The sequence below is a fragment of the Capricornis sumatraensis genome, chromosome 21 (genome assembly GCF_032405125.1).
Source record: "Capricornis sumatraensis isolate serow.1 chromosome 21, serow.2, whole genome shotgun sequence".
In the NCBI taxonomy this organism is placed as follows: Eukaryota; Metazoa; Chordata; class Mammalia; order Artiodactyla; family Bovidae; genus Capricornis; species Capricornis sumatraensis.
In genome coordinates, this window is record NC_091089.1 from 63,059,732 (window position 1) to 63,076,735 (window position 17,004).

The window sequence follows — 17,004 nt, forward strand, 5'->3', positions numbered from 1 at the left end:
TCCAACACCATCTTTTTTTGAAATTTATCAAAACTTGAGACCATTACATGTTTAAAATAGTAGAGATATTTAAGTCATTCATAAGGTAAATGACAGAAGTACACAAAACAAGAAAACATAAGACAAAGGTAAAAATCATTAATATAAAGAGAACAGCAAGATAAACATTTCAAATTTTTTTAAAAAATGGGTATAATACAGGAATACAAACCTCTCAAAAGAAAAAAAGAGCCTATAAATACATTAAAATACGTTACTGATAACTGATATAGAAATTAAAAAATAGATGCCACCGCCACTTAAAATATTTACTCATGTTAAAAAAATAATCCAGATAAAAGTATAATCAAATAATAATTATAAAAGTACAATAAATACTTCCTGTAAGGCAATCTAGTGCTATGCATCAAGAACCTCAAAGCTATTCACATAGTGTAACCTAATAATGTTCCTTCTAGGAGTTTACCCTGAGAAAATAATCAGACATGTGCACCATGATTCCCATATGAAGACATTTGTTGTAATATGTTTACGGGGAAAAAAAAAAAAACCAAGCTAATATTCACAGGGGAGTTTGATTAAATAATGTATGTGACAATTATAATGTGGACAAAGGAGAGATGTTCATGAGATAACACAATGTCAGACGCTTTTTCTAGTCCTTTTCTGCCCTAGTTTAAGGCGTGTTTCATTTCTGAAATCCCCCAGATACTCTACACCTGACGGCAGTTATCATACTGCTCTGATACATCTGATACATAGACGCTCATACATCTCACGCTTACTAACGCCTTCCCCACCGGTCTGCAAAGTCTCTGCCTGCGCCAGTCTTCTCACCGTACAGGTCCAGCTCAGAAGCACTTGTTGATGAGATACTTAACTGGGTGGAAGTTACAACACAAAATTAAGCAAACCAAACAGAAACAAAACAACAACCTGTATTTCTCAATCAACTTTTTCAACTACCGAACTCTAATCCATGTGGTACTATTTCCTAAACAAGGGAAAGCAAGAAAACAAAAACCCTTTAAATTTGACCACCAATCGTAAAACAAACCCCTGAAAACTGGGCAGATGAAAACATTCAGCTTTGAGAAAGCATATATAAATCACTCGGTATATAAGGTTCAGAACATCCAAGGATACGAGCAGACAGTACGTATGTGAGAAAACACTACTGGTAAAACAGGTGCAGAGAACACGCAGAGCTGTGCGGTTTTGGCCTACTAAAATAGCTTTTGATATTCTTGCTGCTACTGCTGCTAAGTCACTTCAGTCGTGTCCGACTCTGTGCGACCTCAGAGACGGCAGCCCACCAGGCTCCCCCGTCCCTGGGATTCTCCAGGCAACAACACTGGATGGAGTGGGTTGCCATTTCCGTCTCCAATGCATGAAAGTGAAAAGTGAAAGTGAAGTCGCTCAGTCGTATCCGACTCTTAGCGACCCCATGGACTGCAGCCCACCAGGCTCCTCCATCCATGGGATTTTCCAGGCGAGAGTACTGGAGTGTGGTGCCATTGCCTTCTCCAATATTCTTATTTACAAATTAAAGTAGAAATACTGTGACAGATATGATGAAGTGCGTCCCCTCACAGGCTGTTGGTAATATTACAAACTGGTGCTGTTCTTAAGACAAAAGTAAAAAAAAAAAGTTCATATTCTATGGCCCACTTATAATACAGCTGAGAAGTGAGCAAAGAAAATAATCTATTAATAACTATATAAAAAGCTTATGAAAAATATATAACTCAAAATATTATTTATGATACTAAGAATTAGAAATAAAGTGACCAAAAATAGGGGAATAATAAAAGCATCAAGGAATAGCCATATTACCTAATATAAAAAATCTATTAAAATGATTCTTAGGAAGCCTGTGAACTACCTGGGAAAATGCTTCTAAAATTAAGTAGAAAATAAAGATACTAAATAGTACATGGACTATCATCAACACTGTATTAAAAAGATAAGTACAGAGCTAAGACTGGAAGGAAATAAGCCAGAACATCAAGAGGAGGGGGAGGGTTAGTATATGATTTTCTTCCTTATCTCTACTTTGCAAAATGTGATTGTACGAACTTTACAGCGATTAAAAAAAAATTGAAAAGGAAAGATTTAGAATGCCTGCATCCTAGCCATTCTTGAATATATAGTTCAATTTTCACCTAAGTCCCTGATGGCACAATTCAATCCCCTTCTCTAGTCATTCTTTGTATCATATTATTCACAATAAACTTATGATAATTTAATTGCAGAGTACAGCATGAGAAATGCTGGGCTGGACGAAGCACAAGCTGGAATCAAGATTGCCAGGAAAAATATCAATAACCTCAGATATACAGATGACACCACCCTTATGGCAGAAAGTGAAGAGGAGCTAAAAAGCCTCTTGATCAAAGTGAAAGAGGAGAGCAAAAAAGTTGGCTTAAAGCTCAACATTCAGAAAACTAAGATCATGGCATCCAGTCCCATCACTTCATGGGAAATAGATGGGGAAACAGTGAAAATAGTGTCAGACTTTATTTTTCTGGGCTCCAAAATCACTGCAGATGGTGATTGCAGCCATGAAATTAAAAGACGCTTACTACTTGGAAGAAAAGTTATGACCAGCCTAGACAGCATATTAAAAAGCAGAGACATTACTTTGCTGACTAAGGTCCATCTAGTCAAGGCTATGGTTTTTCCAGAGGTCATGTATGGATGTGAGAGATGGACTGTGAAGAAGGCTGAGCGCCGAAGAATTGATGCTTTTGAGCTGTGGTGTTGGAGAAGACTCTTGACAGTCCCTTGGACTGCAAGGAGATCCAACCAGTCCATCCTAAAGGATATCAGTCCTGAATGTTCATTGGAAGGACTGATGTTGAAGCTAAAACTGCAATACTTTGGGCCACCTGATGCGAAGGGCTGACTCACTTGAAAAGACCCTGATGCTGGGAAAGATTGAAGGGGGGAAGAGAAGGGGACAACAGAGGATGAGATGGTTGGATGGCATCACTGACTCAATGGACATGAGTTTGAGTAAACTCAGGGAGTTGGTGATGGACAGGGAGGCCTGACGTGCTGCGATTCATGGGGTTGCAGAGTCGGACACGCCTGAATGACTGAACTGAACTGAATTGCTGCATTTTATAATTGCCTAACATTGTAAAATAGAGTCCACATTTTACAGAACTTTACAACTGTTACAGACCTGGGGTATTCTAATTACTCTATCCGTACGTCTGTCTAGTGTTCAGGATACTAGAAATGTGAAGAAAAACAGCTGCTGACTAACTGAATCAAGGTGTAGTTTGAGGATTAAAAAAACATGATCTTAAAAAATATTTGTACTTATATGTGAAATTACTCTTTCCTTTCAGCAATACGTGAACAATGAACTTCCTGATGTTCAAGCTGGTTTTAGAAAAGGCAGAGGAACCAGAGATCAAATTGCCAACATCCGCTGGATCATGGAAAAAGCAAGAGAGTTCCAGAAAAACATCTATTTCTGCTTTATTGACTATGCCAAAGCCTTTGACTGGGTGGATCACAATAAACTGTGGAAAATTCTGAGAGAGATGGGAATACCAGACCACCTGACCTGCCTCTTGAGAAATCTGTATGCAGGTCAGGAAGCAACAGTTAGAACTGGACATGGAACAACAGACTGGTTCCAAATAGGAAAAGGAGTGCGTCAAGGCTGTATATTGTCACCCTGCTTATTTAACTTATATGCAGAGTACATCATGAGAAACGCTTGACTGGAAGAAACACAAGCTGGAATCAAGATTGCCAGGAGAAATATCAATAACTTCAGATATGCAGATGACAGCACCCTTATGGCAGAAAGTGAAGAGGAACTAAAAAGCCTCTTGATGAAAGTGAAAGAGGAGAGCAAAAAAGTTGGCTTAAGGCTCAACATTCAGAAAACGAAGATCATGGCATCCGGTCCCATCACTTCATGGGAAATAGATAGGGAAACAGTGGAAACAGTGTCAGACTTTATTTTTGGGGGCTCCAAAATCACTGCAGATGGTGATTGCAGCCATGAAATTAAAACACACTTACTCCTTGGAAGAAAAGTTGTGACCAACCTAGAGAGCATATTCAAAAGCAGAGACATTACTTTGTCGACTAAGGTCTGTCTAGTCAAGGCTATGGTTTTTCCTGTGGTCATGTATGGATGTGAGAGTTGGACTGTGAAGAAAATTGAGTGCCGAAGAATTGATGCTTTTGAACTGTGGTGTTGGAGAAGACTCTTGAGAGTCCCTTGGACTGCAAGGAGATCCAACCAGTCCATTCTGAAGGAGATGAGCCCTGGGATTTCTTTGGAAGGAATGATGCTGAAGCTGAAACTCCAGTACTTTGGCCACCTCATGCGAAGAGTTGACTCATTGGAAAACACTCTGATGCTGCGAGGGATTGGGGGCAGCAGGAGAAGGGGACGACAGAGGATGAGATGGCTGGATGGCATCACGCACTCGATGGACATGAGTCTGCGTGAACTCCAGGAGTTGGTGATGGACAGGGAGGCCTGGAGTGCTGCAATTCATGGGGTCGCAAAGAGTCGGACACGACTGAGCAACTGAACTGAACTAAACTGAATACATAAAAACAGAAATTCCATAGTTCAACAAATAGCGCTACAGATTTACTTCTTTTTACAACTATTAAATACAATTTTTAAAATGTAGGTGAATAAATCTGATAAAGACAATCTTCTTATGAGAGTATATTTCTTTAGAAATAATTTCTTCAGAAAGCCAATATCGCATTAAAGTCTCTATATCTGAATTGATAAGCTGAAATACCAATAAAATGTCATTATGGGCTCACAGTGTACTTACTAAGTTAGACTAAGTTAGGATCTGTTTAGTTTGGGCTCTGTGACAACTGAACAGGGCTGAAAAGACATTCAGTTTATATTACACTTTGTTAAGCAAACGGATAATCAAAATTTTAGAAGAACATGTTTAACCAACTTAAGAAAACTATTTTCAAGTATTACAATAGCTTCCATTTGCATAAAAATAATCAAATGCTGATTAAAAATGAATCTTCTTTATTCACTTAATCAAGGATGCATTGTTAGAATTTAGAATTTCTATTACTGTACTTTTGTAAAGCAATAAAACTGCATTTCTTTTAAATATCCTATAATTCTGACTATTCACACTATTTATATAGAGAACCCTCTGCTGCTGCTGCTAAATCACATCCGTCGTGTCCGACTCTGTGCGACCCCATAGACGGCAGCCCATCAGGCTCCCCTGGGATTCTCCAGGCAAGGACACTGAAGTGGGTACAGAACCCTCTAGCTTGTCCAAAACAGTGATGGGAACAGTAACAGGTGGACTATGTTTTGCAAAACTGACTTGCCATTGAAAAATGTACTAACTGAAATTATTAGACTCCTGTTTCAGCTATCTCTGTTTTAATTTTTTTTGCAAAGGTAAATACTTTCTGATGTTGCAAAATATATTTCTTAATACATTCATTAACAAGGTCACACATCATTAGTATTCTGATTTCAGATGTGATTTTTCACTTTTTAGATTTTTTTAAATTAAACATGCTTATGATAATCTGCTTTGGTATCTTTTGACAATGAAATTGATAATTTAAAATACTATAATACTAAAAATTTTTTAAATAGAAGATAAAACACTAATATTTTCCCTAATATAAGTCGTATGATTAGCTCACTCTACACTTTGAAATATTTTTGATTTAAAATTCAACTTTAATTACTCTTCCTTCCTTCATTTCTAATCCAGGAAACTAAATCTATTTCTAGATTTGTTTGTATTTTTGAATCTATAATACATTTCTTTAAATATTTAGATTAAAAGATTTACATTGCTTTAGAATTTAAAGGCTCAAAAAAGAAAAGGGCTTATTGATCTTTAAGTGACTATGTAGGGGCTGGCACATATTCTGAACACTCAAACATCCACCTCCTAAAGACAGCCTCCAGGTGTGATCGTAATGAAACTTGTGTGTTGTCCCAAAAGGAGGGTTAGAAATGATCTTATCTTCTACTTTTTTAATCTAGACTAAAACCTGTGCATATTCTAATTCATATGCACTTTAATGGATTCTGATTATAATTGAACTGTTTATCCTGAAATTTCACCAATAAAGCAGAAAAGAGTCAATAGCATTAAGTCTCATTATGTTTATATGCTGATAGACTTCAAGTTTTCTTTGAAAATTGAAAATTCTAAGCCTCAAGTCAAGGTGACTGGTGAACATGTCCATGTTGTTCATATAACATCTTCACAGATACACCCCAGATCAGGTTCTGAGGGAGAAATGAAGAAACAGGTGTGGGGAACCTTGTTAAGAGAAGGAGGTTACAAGAACTCCTGGGTTCCAGATCACTTAGGACGTTAGGGTCTACTAGGAAAAGATGTTGAGGACACCCTTCTAATCCTGAAACAGGAGATATTAGGCTTCCCACAAAATGAACCCAAGTCTTGGACACATAATGGCTTTACAAAATCCTATATAAATTATCGATAGATGATAATCTGTTGATAGCATAATGGTGAATCCCTAGGTTTATTCTAATTGAGACCAAGATCCTATATTTGGACTGAATTTTGAAACTGAGTAATGTGCATATTTTTTGCACCCATAAGGATTTAAGTGAAGATGAAATAAAATTTGAAAGCAAATGAAGAACTCTTTTCTTCAAAGCAGACACGGAGAAAATCATTGTTCTCACTGATTTCTAGAGAATGCTTCAGACTAACCCAAATCAAGCTGTTCTTTTTTGGTTTTATAAGAAAACTTCAATCTTCAATGAAAATGTATTCTCTAACTTTTAAGAAAATATTTTAAAAGGTTTCCAAATCAAAAGGAATATTTGGACTATGACATATTTAAGGGTAAATATAGAAGAAAATGTATTTAAAAAAGAATGAACAAATCAAAACATAATTTACAGTGCATGAAAGGAAAGCAACAAAAACTTAAATTTTTATAAGTCATTGAGATTTAAAATTCCTCTACAATCTATCAGAACTTTCTAACACTGTATGTAAGCAACATTTTAGCAACTTCAGGAAATAAACAGAAACACAAGACAACAGGTAATACTCTGAAAACAGCACGACACAGAAAACTGCAGAGAACAGATAGAGGCACAGACAGTTCTTCCAGAGTAAAAATGCTTGCAATGTGTTCCTCAGGATTCACATGTTTTTCCTTTCCAGAGGTCAAATACTTAGAGAACGGTCAGTAAATCATTTAAAACTTGCTACTAAAAATTAAAATCTTAAAACACTTTATACCCTGTACTTAGAAGTAGGTAGGTCGACATCGAGGAAAGAAGAATGCTGAACAATCGATCGAAGAGGACGGGAGGGCTCAGGAGAGGCGTGACGAAGGAGGAGGCTGCAATGAGACAGGTTGGGGTGGAGTCAGGACGAGGGACACAGAGTGCAGAGTCTAAAGCACCGAATAAGCTGTTATCACTTACAGCATTTATTGCTTGTGTGACATTTAAAAGGAAACTACATTTGCCCTACTCATTTTTGTAAGACACTTAAAACTCCATACGTTTAATGACATTCCCTCACTTTAACCGTATTTTAGTTCAGATTTTTTCAGTGTATATCCTCGCTCTTGCTCACTGTAATAACTCCTAAGAGAATAATGTAAATAATAAAAATAAAAAATATTACTCAAGATTCAGCAACTTTTCTCTTAATTAGACATTTAATTCAAAGATAGAAGTTGATTTTCCCTAAACCCGGCCCCCCTGCGCTTCTCCAAGTTCCCCTGAAAGTATTGCACTGAAGAGTTATAGCATGCCAGTTAGAAAAGGAGTCAGGAGGAGGAGCCCGCCACACAAGAGGCCGTGACAGGAGTGGTCCGAGCAAGGGAGGTCCTCTTCCCTCTCAGGTCAGGAAGCAAGTCACGTCACTGGGGGAGCACACGAGCCGGGGCAGGGGCAGCTACGGCTCAGCTAGTAAAGAATCCACCTGCGGGGCAGGAGACACTGGCTTGACTTCTGGGTCAGGAAGATCCCCTGAAGAAGGGATGGGCTACCCACTCCAGTACTCTTGGGCTTCCCTGTGGGTCAGACGGTAAAGCATCCGCCTGCAATGTGGGAGACCTGGGTTCGATCCTCGGGTTAGGAAGATCTCCTGGAGGAGGGCATGGGAACTCACTCCAGAATTCTTGCTTGGAGAATCCCATGGATTCTGCCAGGCTACAGTCCATGGGGTAGCAGAGTCGGACACGACTGAGCAGCTGAGCACAACTAAGCATAAACTTCCCAATCTTTATTCTGGAAAGAAAATGTGCACGATTTCCTAACCCTCCTGGTTAAGACGGCAATATGTGCCACGCTCTGCTAAATTGCATCGACTCTCTGCAACCCTAAGGGCTATAACACACCAGGCTCCTCTGTCCACTCAATTCTCCAGGCAAGAATACTGAAGTGGGTTTCCAGGCCCTCTTCCAGGGGATCTTCCCGCCCCAGGGATCAAACCTGCCTCTCTTACAGCTCCTGCAATGGCAGGCAGATTCTTTACCATTAGTGCGACCTTTAGAATTAAATGTTTCAGAGAATGAAGACAGATCCCTCGGGAGGGCATCCTGGATGAAAGGCTTATAACTGTTTAACCATGGGGCAAGTCTGTTAATCCATTTAAGCAATCTTTTATTTTTCTCAGGGAACAGAATAGCACCAGAATATGGTACGATCTGAACACATTTTTTAAAAAAATGAAAGAGAAGTCTCTCTATTGTCATGCACAATAAATTTAAATAGTAACTCTAGTAATCAAGATAATTTAAAAGGAACGGTCTACATAAAGCCCATAATGAAATAAAGCTCATACAGTGAAAACAGAGTTACATTTACAAGAGATACTTCTTGTCCAGTTCCACTTACACAATGGCCATGGTGTTTGGAAAAGGTGCAAATCAAAACTTTGAGAGATACATGTCAGTTTCCTGTTACACTTTTACACATCTGCTTGGAGTTTAAGGGTAATCCAAGGTAAAACACTCCTATCCCTTAATGCTCTTTGTAAGGCAAAGTTCCACCCAATGATCTTTTTTATTAAAATGATGAACAAAAAGCGTTTTTAAACAAATAAAGGTTAAACTGCACATCACATCATCCATAGGCATTACAAACTGTCGTCTTCTCCTTTTTTTTTCATGAAAAATCTGGACTTTCAGTTTGCTTCTGCCTTCCAGCTGGAAGGCAAAGGCTGCCTTTAAATGGCATGTTTGCTCCTCAAGCACATTCTACAGAGAACTACAGAGGAGAACGCTTTGAAACACACAACTGGCTTATAAATGTGTGATGTGTTGGGAGATGACTGAGCACTGTTATTTTCAGCAAGGGGAACACAGATAAAATCAAACTGCTTCCTAGTCCCTGTTCCCTGTGTAAGAACTGAGAATTTATGAACTGACGTGAAACCTCAGCATAGGAATCTCTTCACAAAACCTTCTTCCCTCCTGGAATCACTTTTTATTAGGTGTGAATAAATATGCAGCCTTATTATCAAGTCATAAATGTTCTCTCAGGAATTCTTATTAACACATGAATGCTCACAAGAGTTCTAATTTTCTTTATCAAATTCTAGCAAGAGACAGAAATAATAGGTACTTGTTATTATTTTCTCACAACAAACTTGTTTCAGTAACAATAATACAGATGTAAATGGATAATTTTAAGATGTACCCTGATGGGAAGTCATCTCATTCGACTTGACTGCCCTCTTACCTAATATTGTCCAGCTAACAATCTGATTGAGAAGCGGCAGTCCTTGTTTCTTGAGTAGACTCTTATGGGTCCCATATACAATGCACATGGAGAGCACGATGCTCAGCATCTGAAAACAAACCCAGAAGACGTGAGAAGAGATGGTGGTGAGTGACCAGGTATATATCAGAAAGATACTTAGAAAACCGCTTCAACAGCTGGGATCTGGCCAAAACGCTACTGAAATTAGACCCGCTCACCTTCCTGTGGCCAAGACCAAGAGTCGGAATTCCTGTACTGAGTGAAGGGCCTTCCTCTACAAGCACAAACGAGGCGTTCTACACTTTCAAGAGTACTGTGGCGCGCGTCACCACGCTGTGCCTGCTCAGGAAGATGTTCTCAGTCCTGAAGGTCCCCTAAGCCATGGCATGCAGAGGGTGGGTGCACACAGCCTGGTGCGCATGCCTGAATGTCTCCCCCCTCTGGCCTCACTCACGGCAGGTCTGTTCACACACTCAGTCCGTGGCTGTGGCCTGAGGGGTCGCTGGTGCTGAGAATACAAGGAGTGTAGAATTCTTCAGAGAGCACACATAAACTGGCGGAGCTGGTAAACTATGGCTTGTGGGCTGGTGCTTGCTTTTAGAAATGCTGCTTTATTGAAATACTGTTTTCTTCACTGTTGAATAGTCACTCCCATTCATTTACCTATTGTTGATAGCTCCCTTTGCCCTACAACGGTAGAGCTGAAAACTGACAACAGGCTCCATATGGCCCACAAGCCTAAAATATGTACAATCTAGCTCTTCAGAAATATGTACAATCTAGCTCTTCAGAAATATGTGCGCTGACCCCTGAATTAGTGGGTTAACAGCCAGTTTAAGAAATGAGCTAAACTATGGTTGTGAATCAAGAAACTCTCTTAAAGTTCAGATCAGCAACCTGATCACCAAATCCTAGAGACACATTTAATCTACTCCTGTTTTCAGCGAATTCAGGAGGAATGCTGTCAATATGTCTAGGACACAACCCTAGGATCCTTTCAATTGTAAGCCACATTCTCATTTCAGATACGTTAAAATGTGAAAAGACACAAATCTTCAAATCAGACATATATATATATATATAGTACACAATAGAGGAGTGAGTGCAAATTAGTAAGGTTAATGTAAGAGGGAATTTTTTTAAAAATCAGATTTTCCTTATATTTAGGAGCATTTCTAACAAAGTCCATAAGAATTTTAACATGGTATTTGTTCCTAACAGTGAGATGCATGAACACTCACCTTTGTCAAAATACTCATTATTACAGGTGAATTTTGTCAAAGCTACTATGGGTTAGTGTAAAGCCAATCAGTGACCAAATAAAATGAACAGATATGTTTCAATGGCTTGATAGGATCTTTAATGAAAATATTTCTCTTTTTCATATGTTCTCTGTTGTTCTCCAAGAATGAGTTAACATCTTTCATGTGCTGTATACTCTAAGTTTTGAGTGTTCTTGGAACTACTATTATCCCAGCTTGACTCTGAGTAAATTTTTTGAGAAGACTCAGATATGTTTTCTTTTTAATCAATGTTCTAGATGTGGCTTATTTTTTTATCATTTAAAAGGAAAAAAAGTGACTTCCACTCTTATCTACAGTAAAGCTATCATTTTACAGAATATGACATCATATAACCTCTTACCACCCTACTGAATATTGTCTCTACTGATTAAAAATAAACAGACTGAAGCTTTCTTATTGAAAATCACACAGATAGTACAAAGAGTAGCTGGGAATTAACTCAATTTGGAAACATCAAGTTCAAAGTTCTTTTCACCACTCCAAAGCCACCAACCAAGGCGAAGTTCATTTTCTCCTAGCATGTCACCTGCAGTCTTAATGTGGCTAATCTTCACATAAACATACTCAGCAGGTGCTTTCACTTCAAAGAACTTATTCTTTCCTGACCCCAAAGAGGACAACACAGAATCTCAGACCAGAAGAAGCCCTTTTCAGTTCAACCTCTTGATCAATACCTCTTCAGTTCAGTTCAGTTGCTCAGTCGTGTCCAACTCTTTGCAACCCCATGGACCGCAGCACACCAGGCCTCCCTGTCCATCACCAACTTCCAGAGTTTAACCAAACCCATGTCCATTGAGTCGGTGATGCCATCCAACCATCTCATCCTCTGTCATCCCCTTCTCCTTCAGCCCTCAATCTTTCCCAGCACCAGGGTCTTTTCCAGTGAGTCAGCTTTTCACATCAGGTGGCCAAAGTAGACTTATACCTCCTTAATCTCTGCCCTTGGGGTAGGGGCAGGGGGCGGCTCCTGTTGACCTTGTAGCTATTTTAGAGAATGTATTTCCTTTATTCCTTCTAGAGAATGTATTTCCATTTAATATCTTAATCAGAAAACTCTCTTCTCAGCTCTTTTTATTGAGTAATAAAAGCATGATGGCATCTTAAGAATGAAATAATTAAATACAACCATAAGGTCCATTTTAGCATATCACATATATAGTATACTATTGAAAATCTGTAACCCACCTGTAATAGATGTAACACCAGCTCTTCATTTATAAAACTATCGTTTCTTTTTATGACAGATGTTACAACAAACAGGGATAGCAGAAGAACCAGCAAGCCTGCACCTACTCTGTTTAAAACACAATTCACAACAGAATAGGTGAGTGGCAAATCTATATGGAGACTGTCTATATAGTTTCATTTCCTCTTAGCCTAAGTCCTGTTCAACTGTGTCGACAGTGCTTGAACAGGACAGACAGGGAGAGGCTAGTGAAAGGAGGGGAGGGTCTTCACAGACTCAAGAGCATCAGAGCAATGGGAGTAACAAGCGCAGCAGAATGTCGGAGTTTGTCTCTGCACATGCTGTTTACAGTTCAAAGCAACTGCCAAGTGCTTCCACTTAGTGACCAGTAAGGTATGGCTAACAGAGAATAGTCCTAGAATTCAATACTATTGTTTGAGCTCTGCAAATAAATTGACTTCACAGAATAATTTCTAATCTAGTCCATAATTATTATTCTCACAGAAATGAGAATAAATGTATTAATTTATAGATAACACATACTTTAAAATTAACATATACTTTTAAAATGTTGTGGTTTCAGTTAAAAAGAATACCCTCATCTATTAAAGACTGAGTTAGACTGCTAAAAAATTTCCTTACACAGAGTCCAAAAGAAAGTAATGAAGATGATTACATGATTAGAAAATAAGAGAGTAAAAGGTTAAATGAAATAATGATCATTTAGCTTCCCAAGCACATACACACACAGCCAATAGATAATATGATAATAATTTAAAATTAAAAACACAGGAAACCAGTTATTTTACAGATTTGTTGGGTTACATCAAGGGGAAATAAGCATAAGGGCAGCAAGGAGAATTCAAGTAAGGCATAAAGAATTTTCTAACAGCATATGTGATTAAAGCTGTCAAGGTGCACAGAGATTCCCCCCTCCCCAGTGGATATCTTTATGTTCAAAGTAGAAGAGAATTTCGTCTTTCTACGACATTATAAGTGTGGACTTGCTCAAAGGCGAAGACAGAGATGATATTAGTCATCAGCAGCTTCTTGGACCTGTTAATTTCAGCAACCGAACATGCTTTTCATGTCAAATCATGCACTGATTCCCCCAAAATACAAGAGCTTCCAGACATTTTTTAAATTGTTGGAAATTTAAGTTACCACTGGCACAATTTCATTTTTTATGAAGTCTCAGAAGCATCTTCAGGGAGTTTCAATGCCTCTCAGAGCCAGGCCAAAACGATGACTCATGGTTTAATATTAATATTTTAACTTCCAGGTTGTTCACATGATTTTAAACTCATGGCCAAGATGTGGTTCATATAGTGTTGATTGAGAAAAACAACTGTATTCAAAAGAAAGTAAGTTAAAGTAGTGTCCATACACTAGGAAGATATCTGGCTCTCGTCCTACGACAGGCAAAAGCGGGAACACGGCCAGCAGCAAACAGAAGAGAATCCAACTCAGCGAGAGGCACTAAAACAGAGAGAAAAGCCGCCTTTAGACACTGCGGTACAAACAGCCGTCGTCACCGTTTCACAGACTACGTGGCTGTGAAGCTAAAAGGAAAATTCAAAGCCTTACATTTGTTTACTCTGAAAGTAATGCAGCTGCCATCTGTGAAGGATCTGTTACGTTGGAGGCACTCTGTTGAGTATGATTTAGGTATTATCTCCTTTAATTCTCACAATAATCTCAAGAGGTAGGCTATATTATTCACAGCATTTCAGATTATGGTACTGAGCTCAGAGACGTCGAAGCGTGTAGCACCAGAGCTATGACTGGTAAATCAAAGAGCCAGGACTTAAACCTGGACTTGAACTCTTTCAAAGCAAGCCCTTCATTCAGTTCTTTGTGCACGCTCAGTCGTGTCTGACTCTTTGGGACCCCATACTATAGCCCGCCAGGCTCCTCCATCCATGGGACTATCCCAACAAAGAATACTGGAGTGGGTTGCCCTTTCCTCCTCCAGGGGATCTTCCCGACCCAGGGATCAAACTCACATCTCCTGGGGCCCCTGCACTGGCGGACGGATTCGCTACCAACTAGGAAGCCTCATTTAATTTATGGCCCAACATACGCTGGTGACGGCTTTGAGAGAGCTGGCCTACTATTGAATGATTGCGCCCAGGAGGGATAAAAGTAAAACCATTTTTGTAGTTAGGTTAAGACAAAAAAATTATCAATAATTCCACTAACTGGAACATCTTGTAGGTTCTCATAGAACAGAAAGAAGAAATGTCTATCCTCGTGCTACCTCCACCAAAAAGCATCAAAGTGGAAACATGAGAATATTTTTGGTAGCACATTGTAATTACCTATGTAGTTAAAGGCAGAAAATCAGGAGTAATTACAATAATAATTCAGTAAAAAAAAAAAAAAGTTGTGAAATATGAAGTATAGGATGATTCCTTTCTTCTTCTTTAAGAATGAATGTATAGGAAAAAAATCCAGAAGGGTTAACAACATGCAATGTCTGGGTGATGGGACTGTGGGTGTTTTTTCCCCTAAATCTTTGCTTATTTGTGTATTCTAATTTGTCTTCAGGGATACATGTAACGCATAAAAACTAAGCTCTGCAAAACATACACAAAACAAACAACAACAGAAAACAAAAGTCAGGAGTAATTCCATTTTAAAATCACCTATCATGAACACATACTTCTCCAGAGAAAGCACGATGGGGCCCTGGACCAGGGGAGGTGACCCCTCGGATCTGAGCCCAGAACGTGGCCCCTCCTGCCAGTGCTCTGCTCTAGGCAGCTCCTCGGTGGCATAGACATTTGAGGCTAAAGGAACCTAGGAACCCTTTCAGAGAAGGATGTATCAGCTGCACTTCTTGAGTATTTCAATCACCAGAAGAGGAGTTCACTTTGATATGAAAATCTACACGAATCACTGACACCTTTAAGTCAACCTCAGTCCTCCTGTCAAAAGGATCAGGATCTTTATGTAAGGACACATTCTATGCGTCTCTTAAAAAAAGGACAATTCCCAGAGTTAAAACACATATCCGAAAAAGTCACTATGAATCTGCCCAGAGTTGAAGTGAGTAGTACTTATACCTTTGCTCGAGTCCACAGCGGAGTGATCAACGGCCATGCGGCGAATGCAACGAGTCCAGCTGTGAGCATGTAGCGGTAGAAAAAACTGAGCACCTGAGAATGCAATGCAGAGAAGACAGGGGAAAGGAGGTCACTGCGAACGCGATACGCACGTGTGTGAAAGAGACCCGAAACCGGGTAAGAGGCAAATCACTTACCAATACTTCAACTCCCAGGATAAAGAGCAAGAGGTATCCAAGGAAGCATCGTGGACGGAAGGTCAACAGTAAGGCGACAAAGCCTTGAATAACTGGGATTCTGTGTAACAGGATTATTTATAAAAAGATTATTTATAACCTATGTTGAGTATAAAAAGTTAGTTCTCATATGGCAAAACATTAAAATCTTGTGCACAGAAATCAGGAAATTTTTGATTCATAGATCTTTCAAAAACTAAGATAATTTCTAACAGATTTGTTTCAATGCCTTAACTTACCTACATCTTTTTTGAAATCTGGAAATATATTAGGAAAAATGTAACTTCTGAATTAACTTGATAAGGATCACAATAGTTTGCTTGGTTTTTTATAAACATTAATGACAATAAATGAGTCTTACTTGATCTGAGTTTAAACATTTTGTTGTTTAGTCGCTAAGTTGTGTCCAACTTTCTGCGACCCCATGGACTGTAGCCTGTCAGGCTCCCCTGTCCATGATTTCCCAGGCAGGAATACTGGAGTGGGTTGCCATTTCCTTCTCTAGAGTTTAAACATGGGCACATGCAATTACAGATACAACATCAGAAATAAAATAAATGAACCCAAATGAATAAAAACTGAGAACATTTTAAAAATTCACTAAAATTAATTTTATATTGAAATCTCAACTGTCTTCAACTTAATCTAGGTAGAGAAAATCTTAATTGCACTTTTTCATTGGGCGAAATAACCTTTTCCAAACTAAATTTAAGATGTCACTAATCGTACACTAATTATAATTAAATGTGACTTCACAACCATTTAAAATGCATTACATACTTGAGTACGTTTTACATTTTATCACAAGAAAAATTTCTTTAGCATTTGTAGTGCATTCTTAAGTAGGAAATTATAAACTGTCAGTATGATTTGGTTTATAACCTTTTTCTAATTAAAAACAACGGTTACACATTGTCATCAAAACAATTAAAGTACCATGCAGGGAAGAAAAGCTAACACCAGTCAAAAGGAGAATGTTTCTTTTGTTCTCAGCAGTGATGATTCAATAAAGTCACTGAGTTTTTTTCTAGAAGAAAAGTGAAATTTCATGTTTTATTTTCTTTATCTAATCTATCAAAAAGATAAATACAGAAAACAACATATTTTCAAAATCGCAGTGTCCCTTAAAATTTAAGCATGCATGTGCTTAATAATTTAGGAGAGAATTTAGGTAAAACTTCTCATTCTAAGAAGCTTTAAATCAGAAAAATGACATTAGAAAAAATTCTGATTTAAATATGTGTATCCAGCAACTATATTCCTTTCAAATGGAAAAGTAACAGTCTGTTCTTTTGTCAGTGTCTTTTTACCTTGTATTTGAAAGAGTTAACATTTAAAATATTTTAATATTAATTTTTATTTTGATATTAAGAAGAGGGGATCAAAGCTGGAGTTAGCAAAAATCAGAATAGAAACATACACTGGGTCCTTTCGAGCATGCTTGCCAACCCCGACA

At 38.4% G+C, this 17,004-nt stretch overlaps 1 protein-coding gene across 1 annotated transcript in view; it reads right to left on the reverse strand.

Moving 5' to 3' along the window:
• The window catches only part of PIGN (phosphatidylinositol glycan anchor biosynthesis class N), a 102,472-nt gene that overhangs the window by 40,889 nt on the left and 44,579 nt on the right, over nucleotides 1-17,004 (reverse strand). Inside the window, exons 16-21 of the mRNA XM_068993565.1 lie at nucleotides 15,510-15,609; nucleotides 15,313-15,405; nucleotides 13,632-13,723; nucleotides 12,244-12,352; nucleotides 9,734-9,842; nucleotides 7,278-7,380 (exon numbers count right to left, since the gene is read on the reverse strand). Coding sequence (XP_068849666.1) covers nucleotides 7,278-7,380; nucleotides 9,734-9,842; nucleotides 12,244-12,352; nucleotides 13,632-13,723; nucleotides 15,313-15,405; nucleotides 15,510-15,609 — 606 coding nt within the window. The remainder of the gene's footprint in view (nucleotides 1-7,277; nucleotides 7,381-9,733; nucleotides 9,843-12,243; nucleotides 12,353-13,631; nucleotides 13,724-15,312; nucleotides 15,406-15,509; nucleotides 15,610-17,004) is intronic.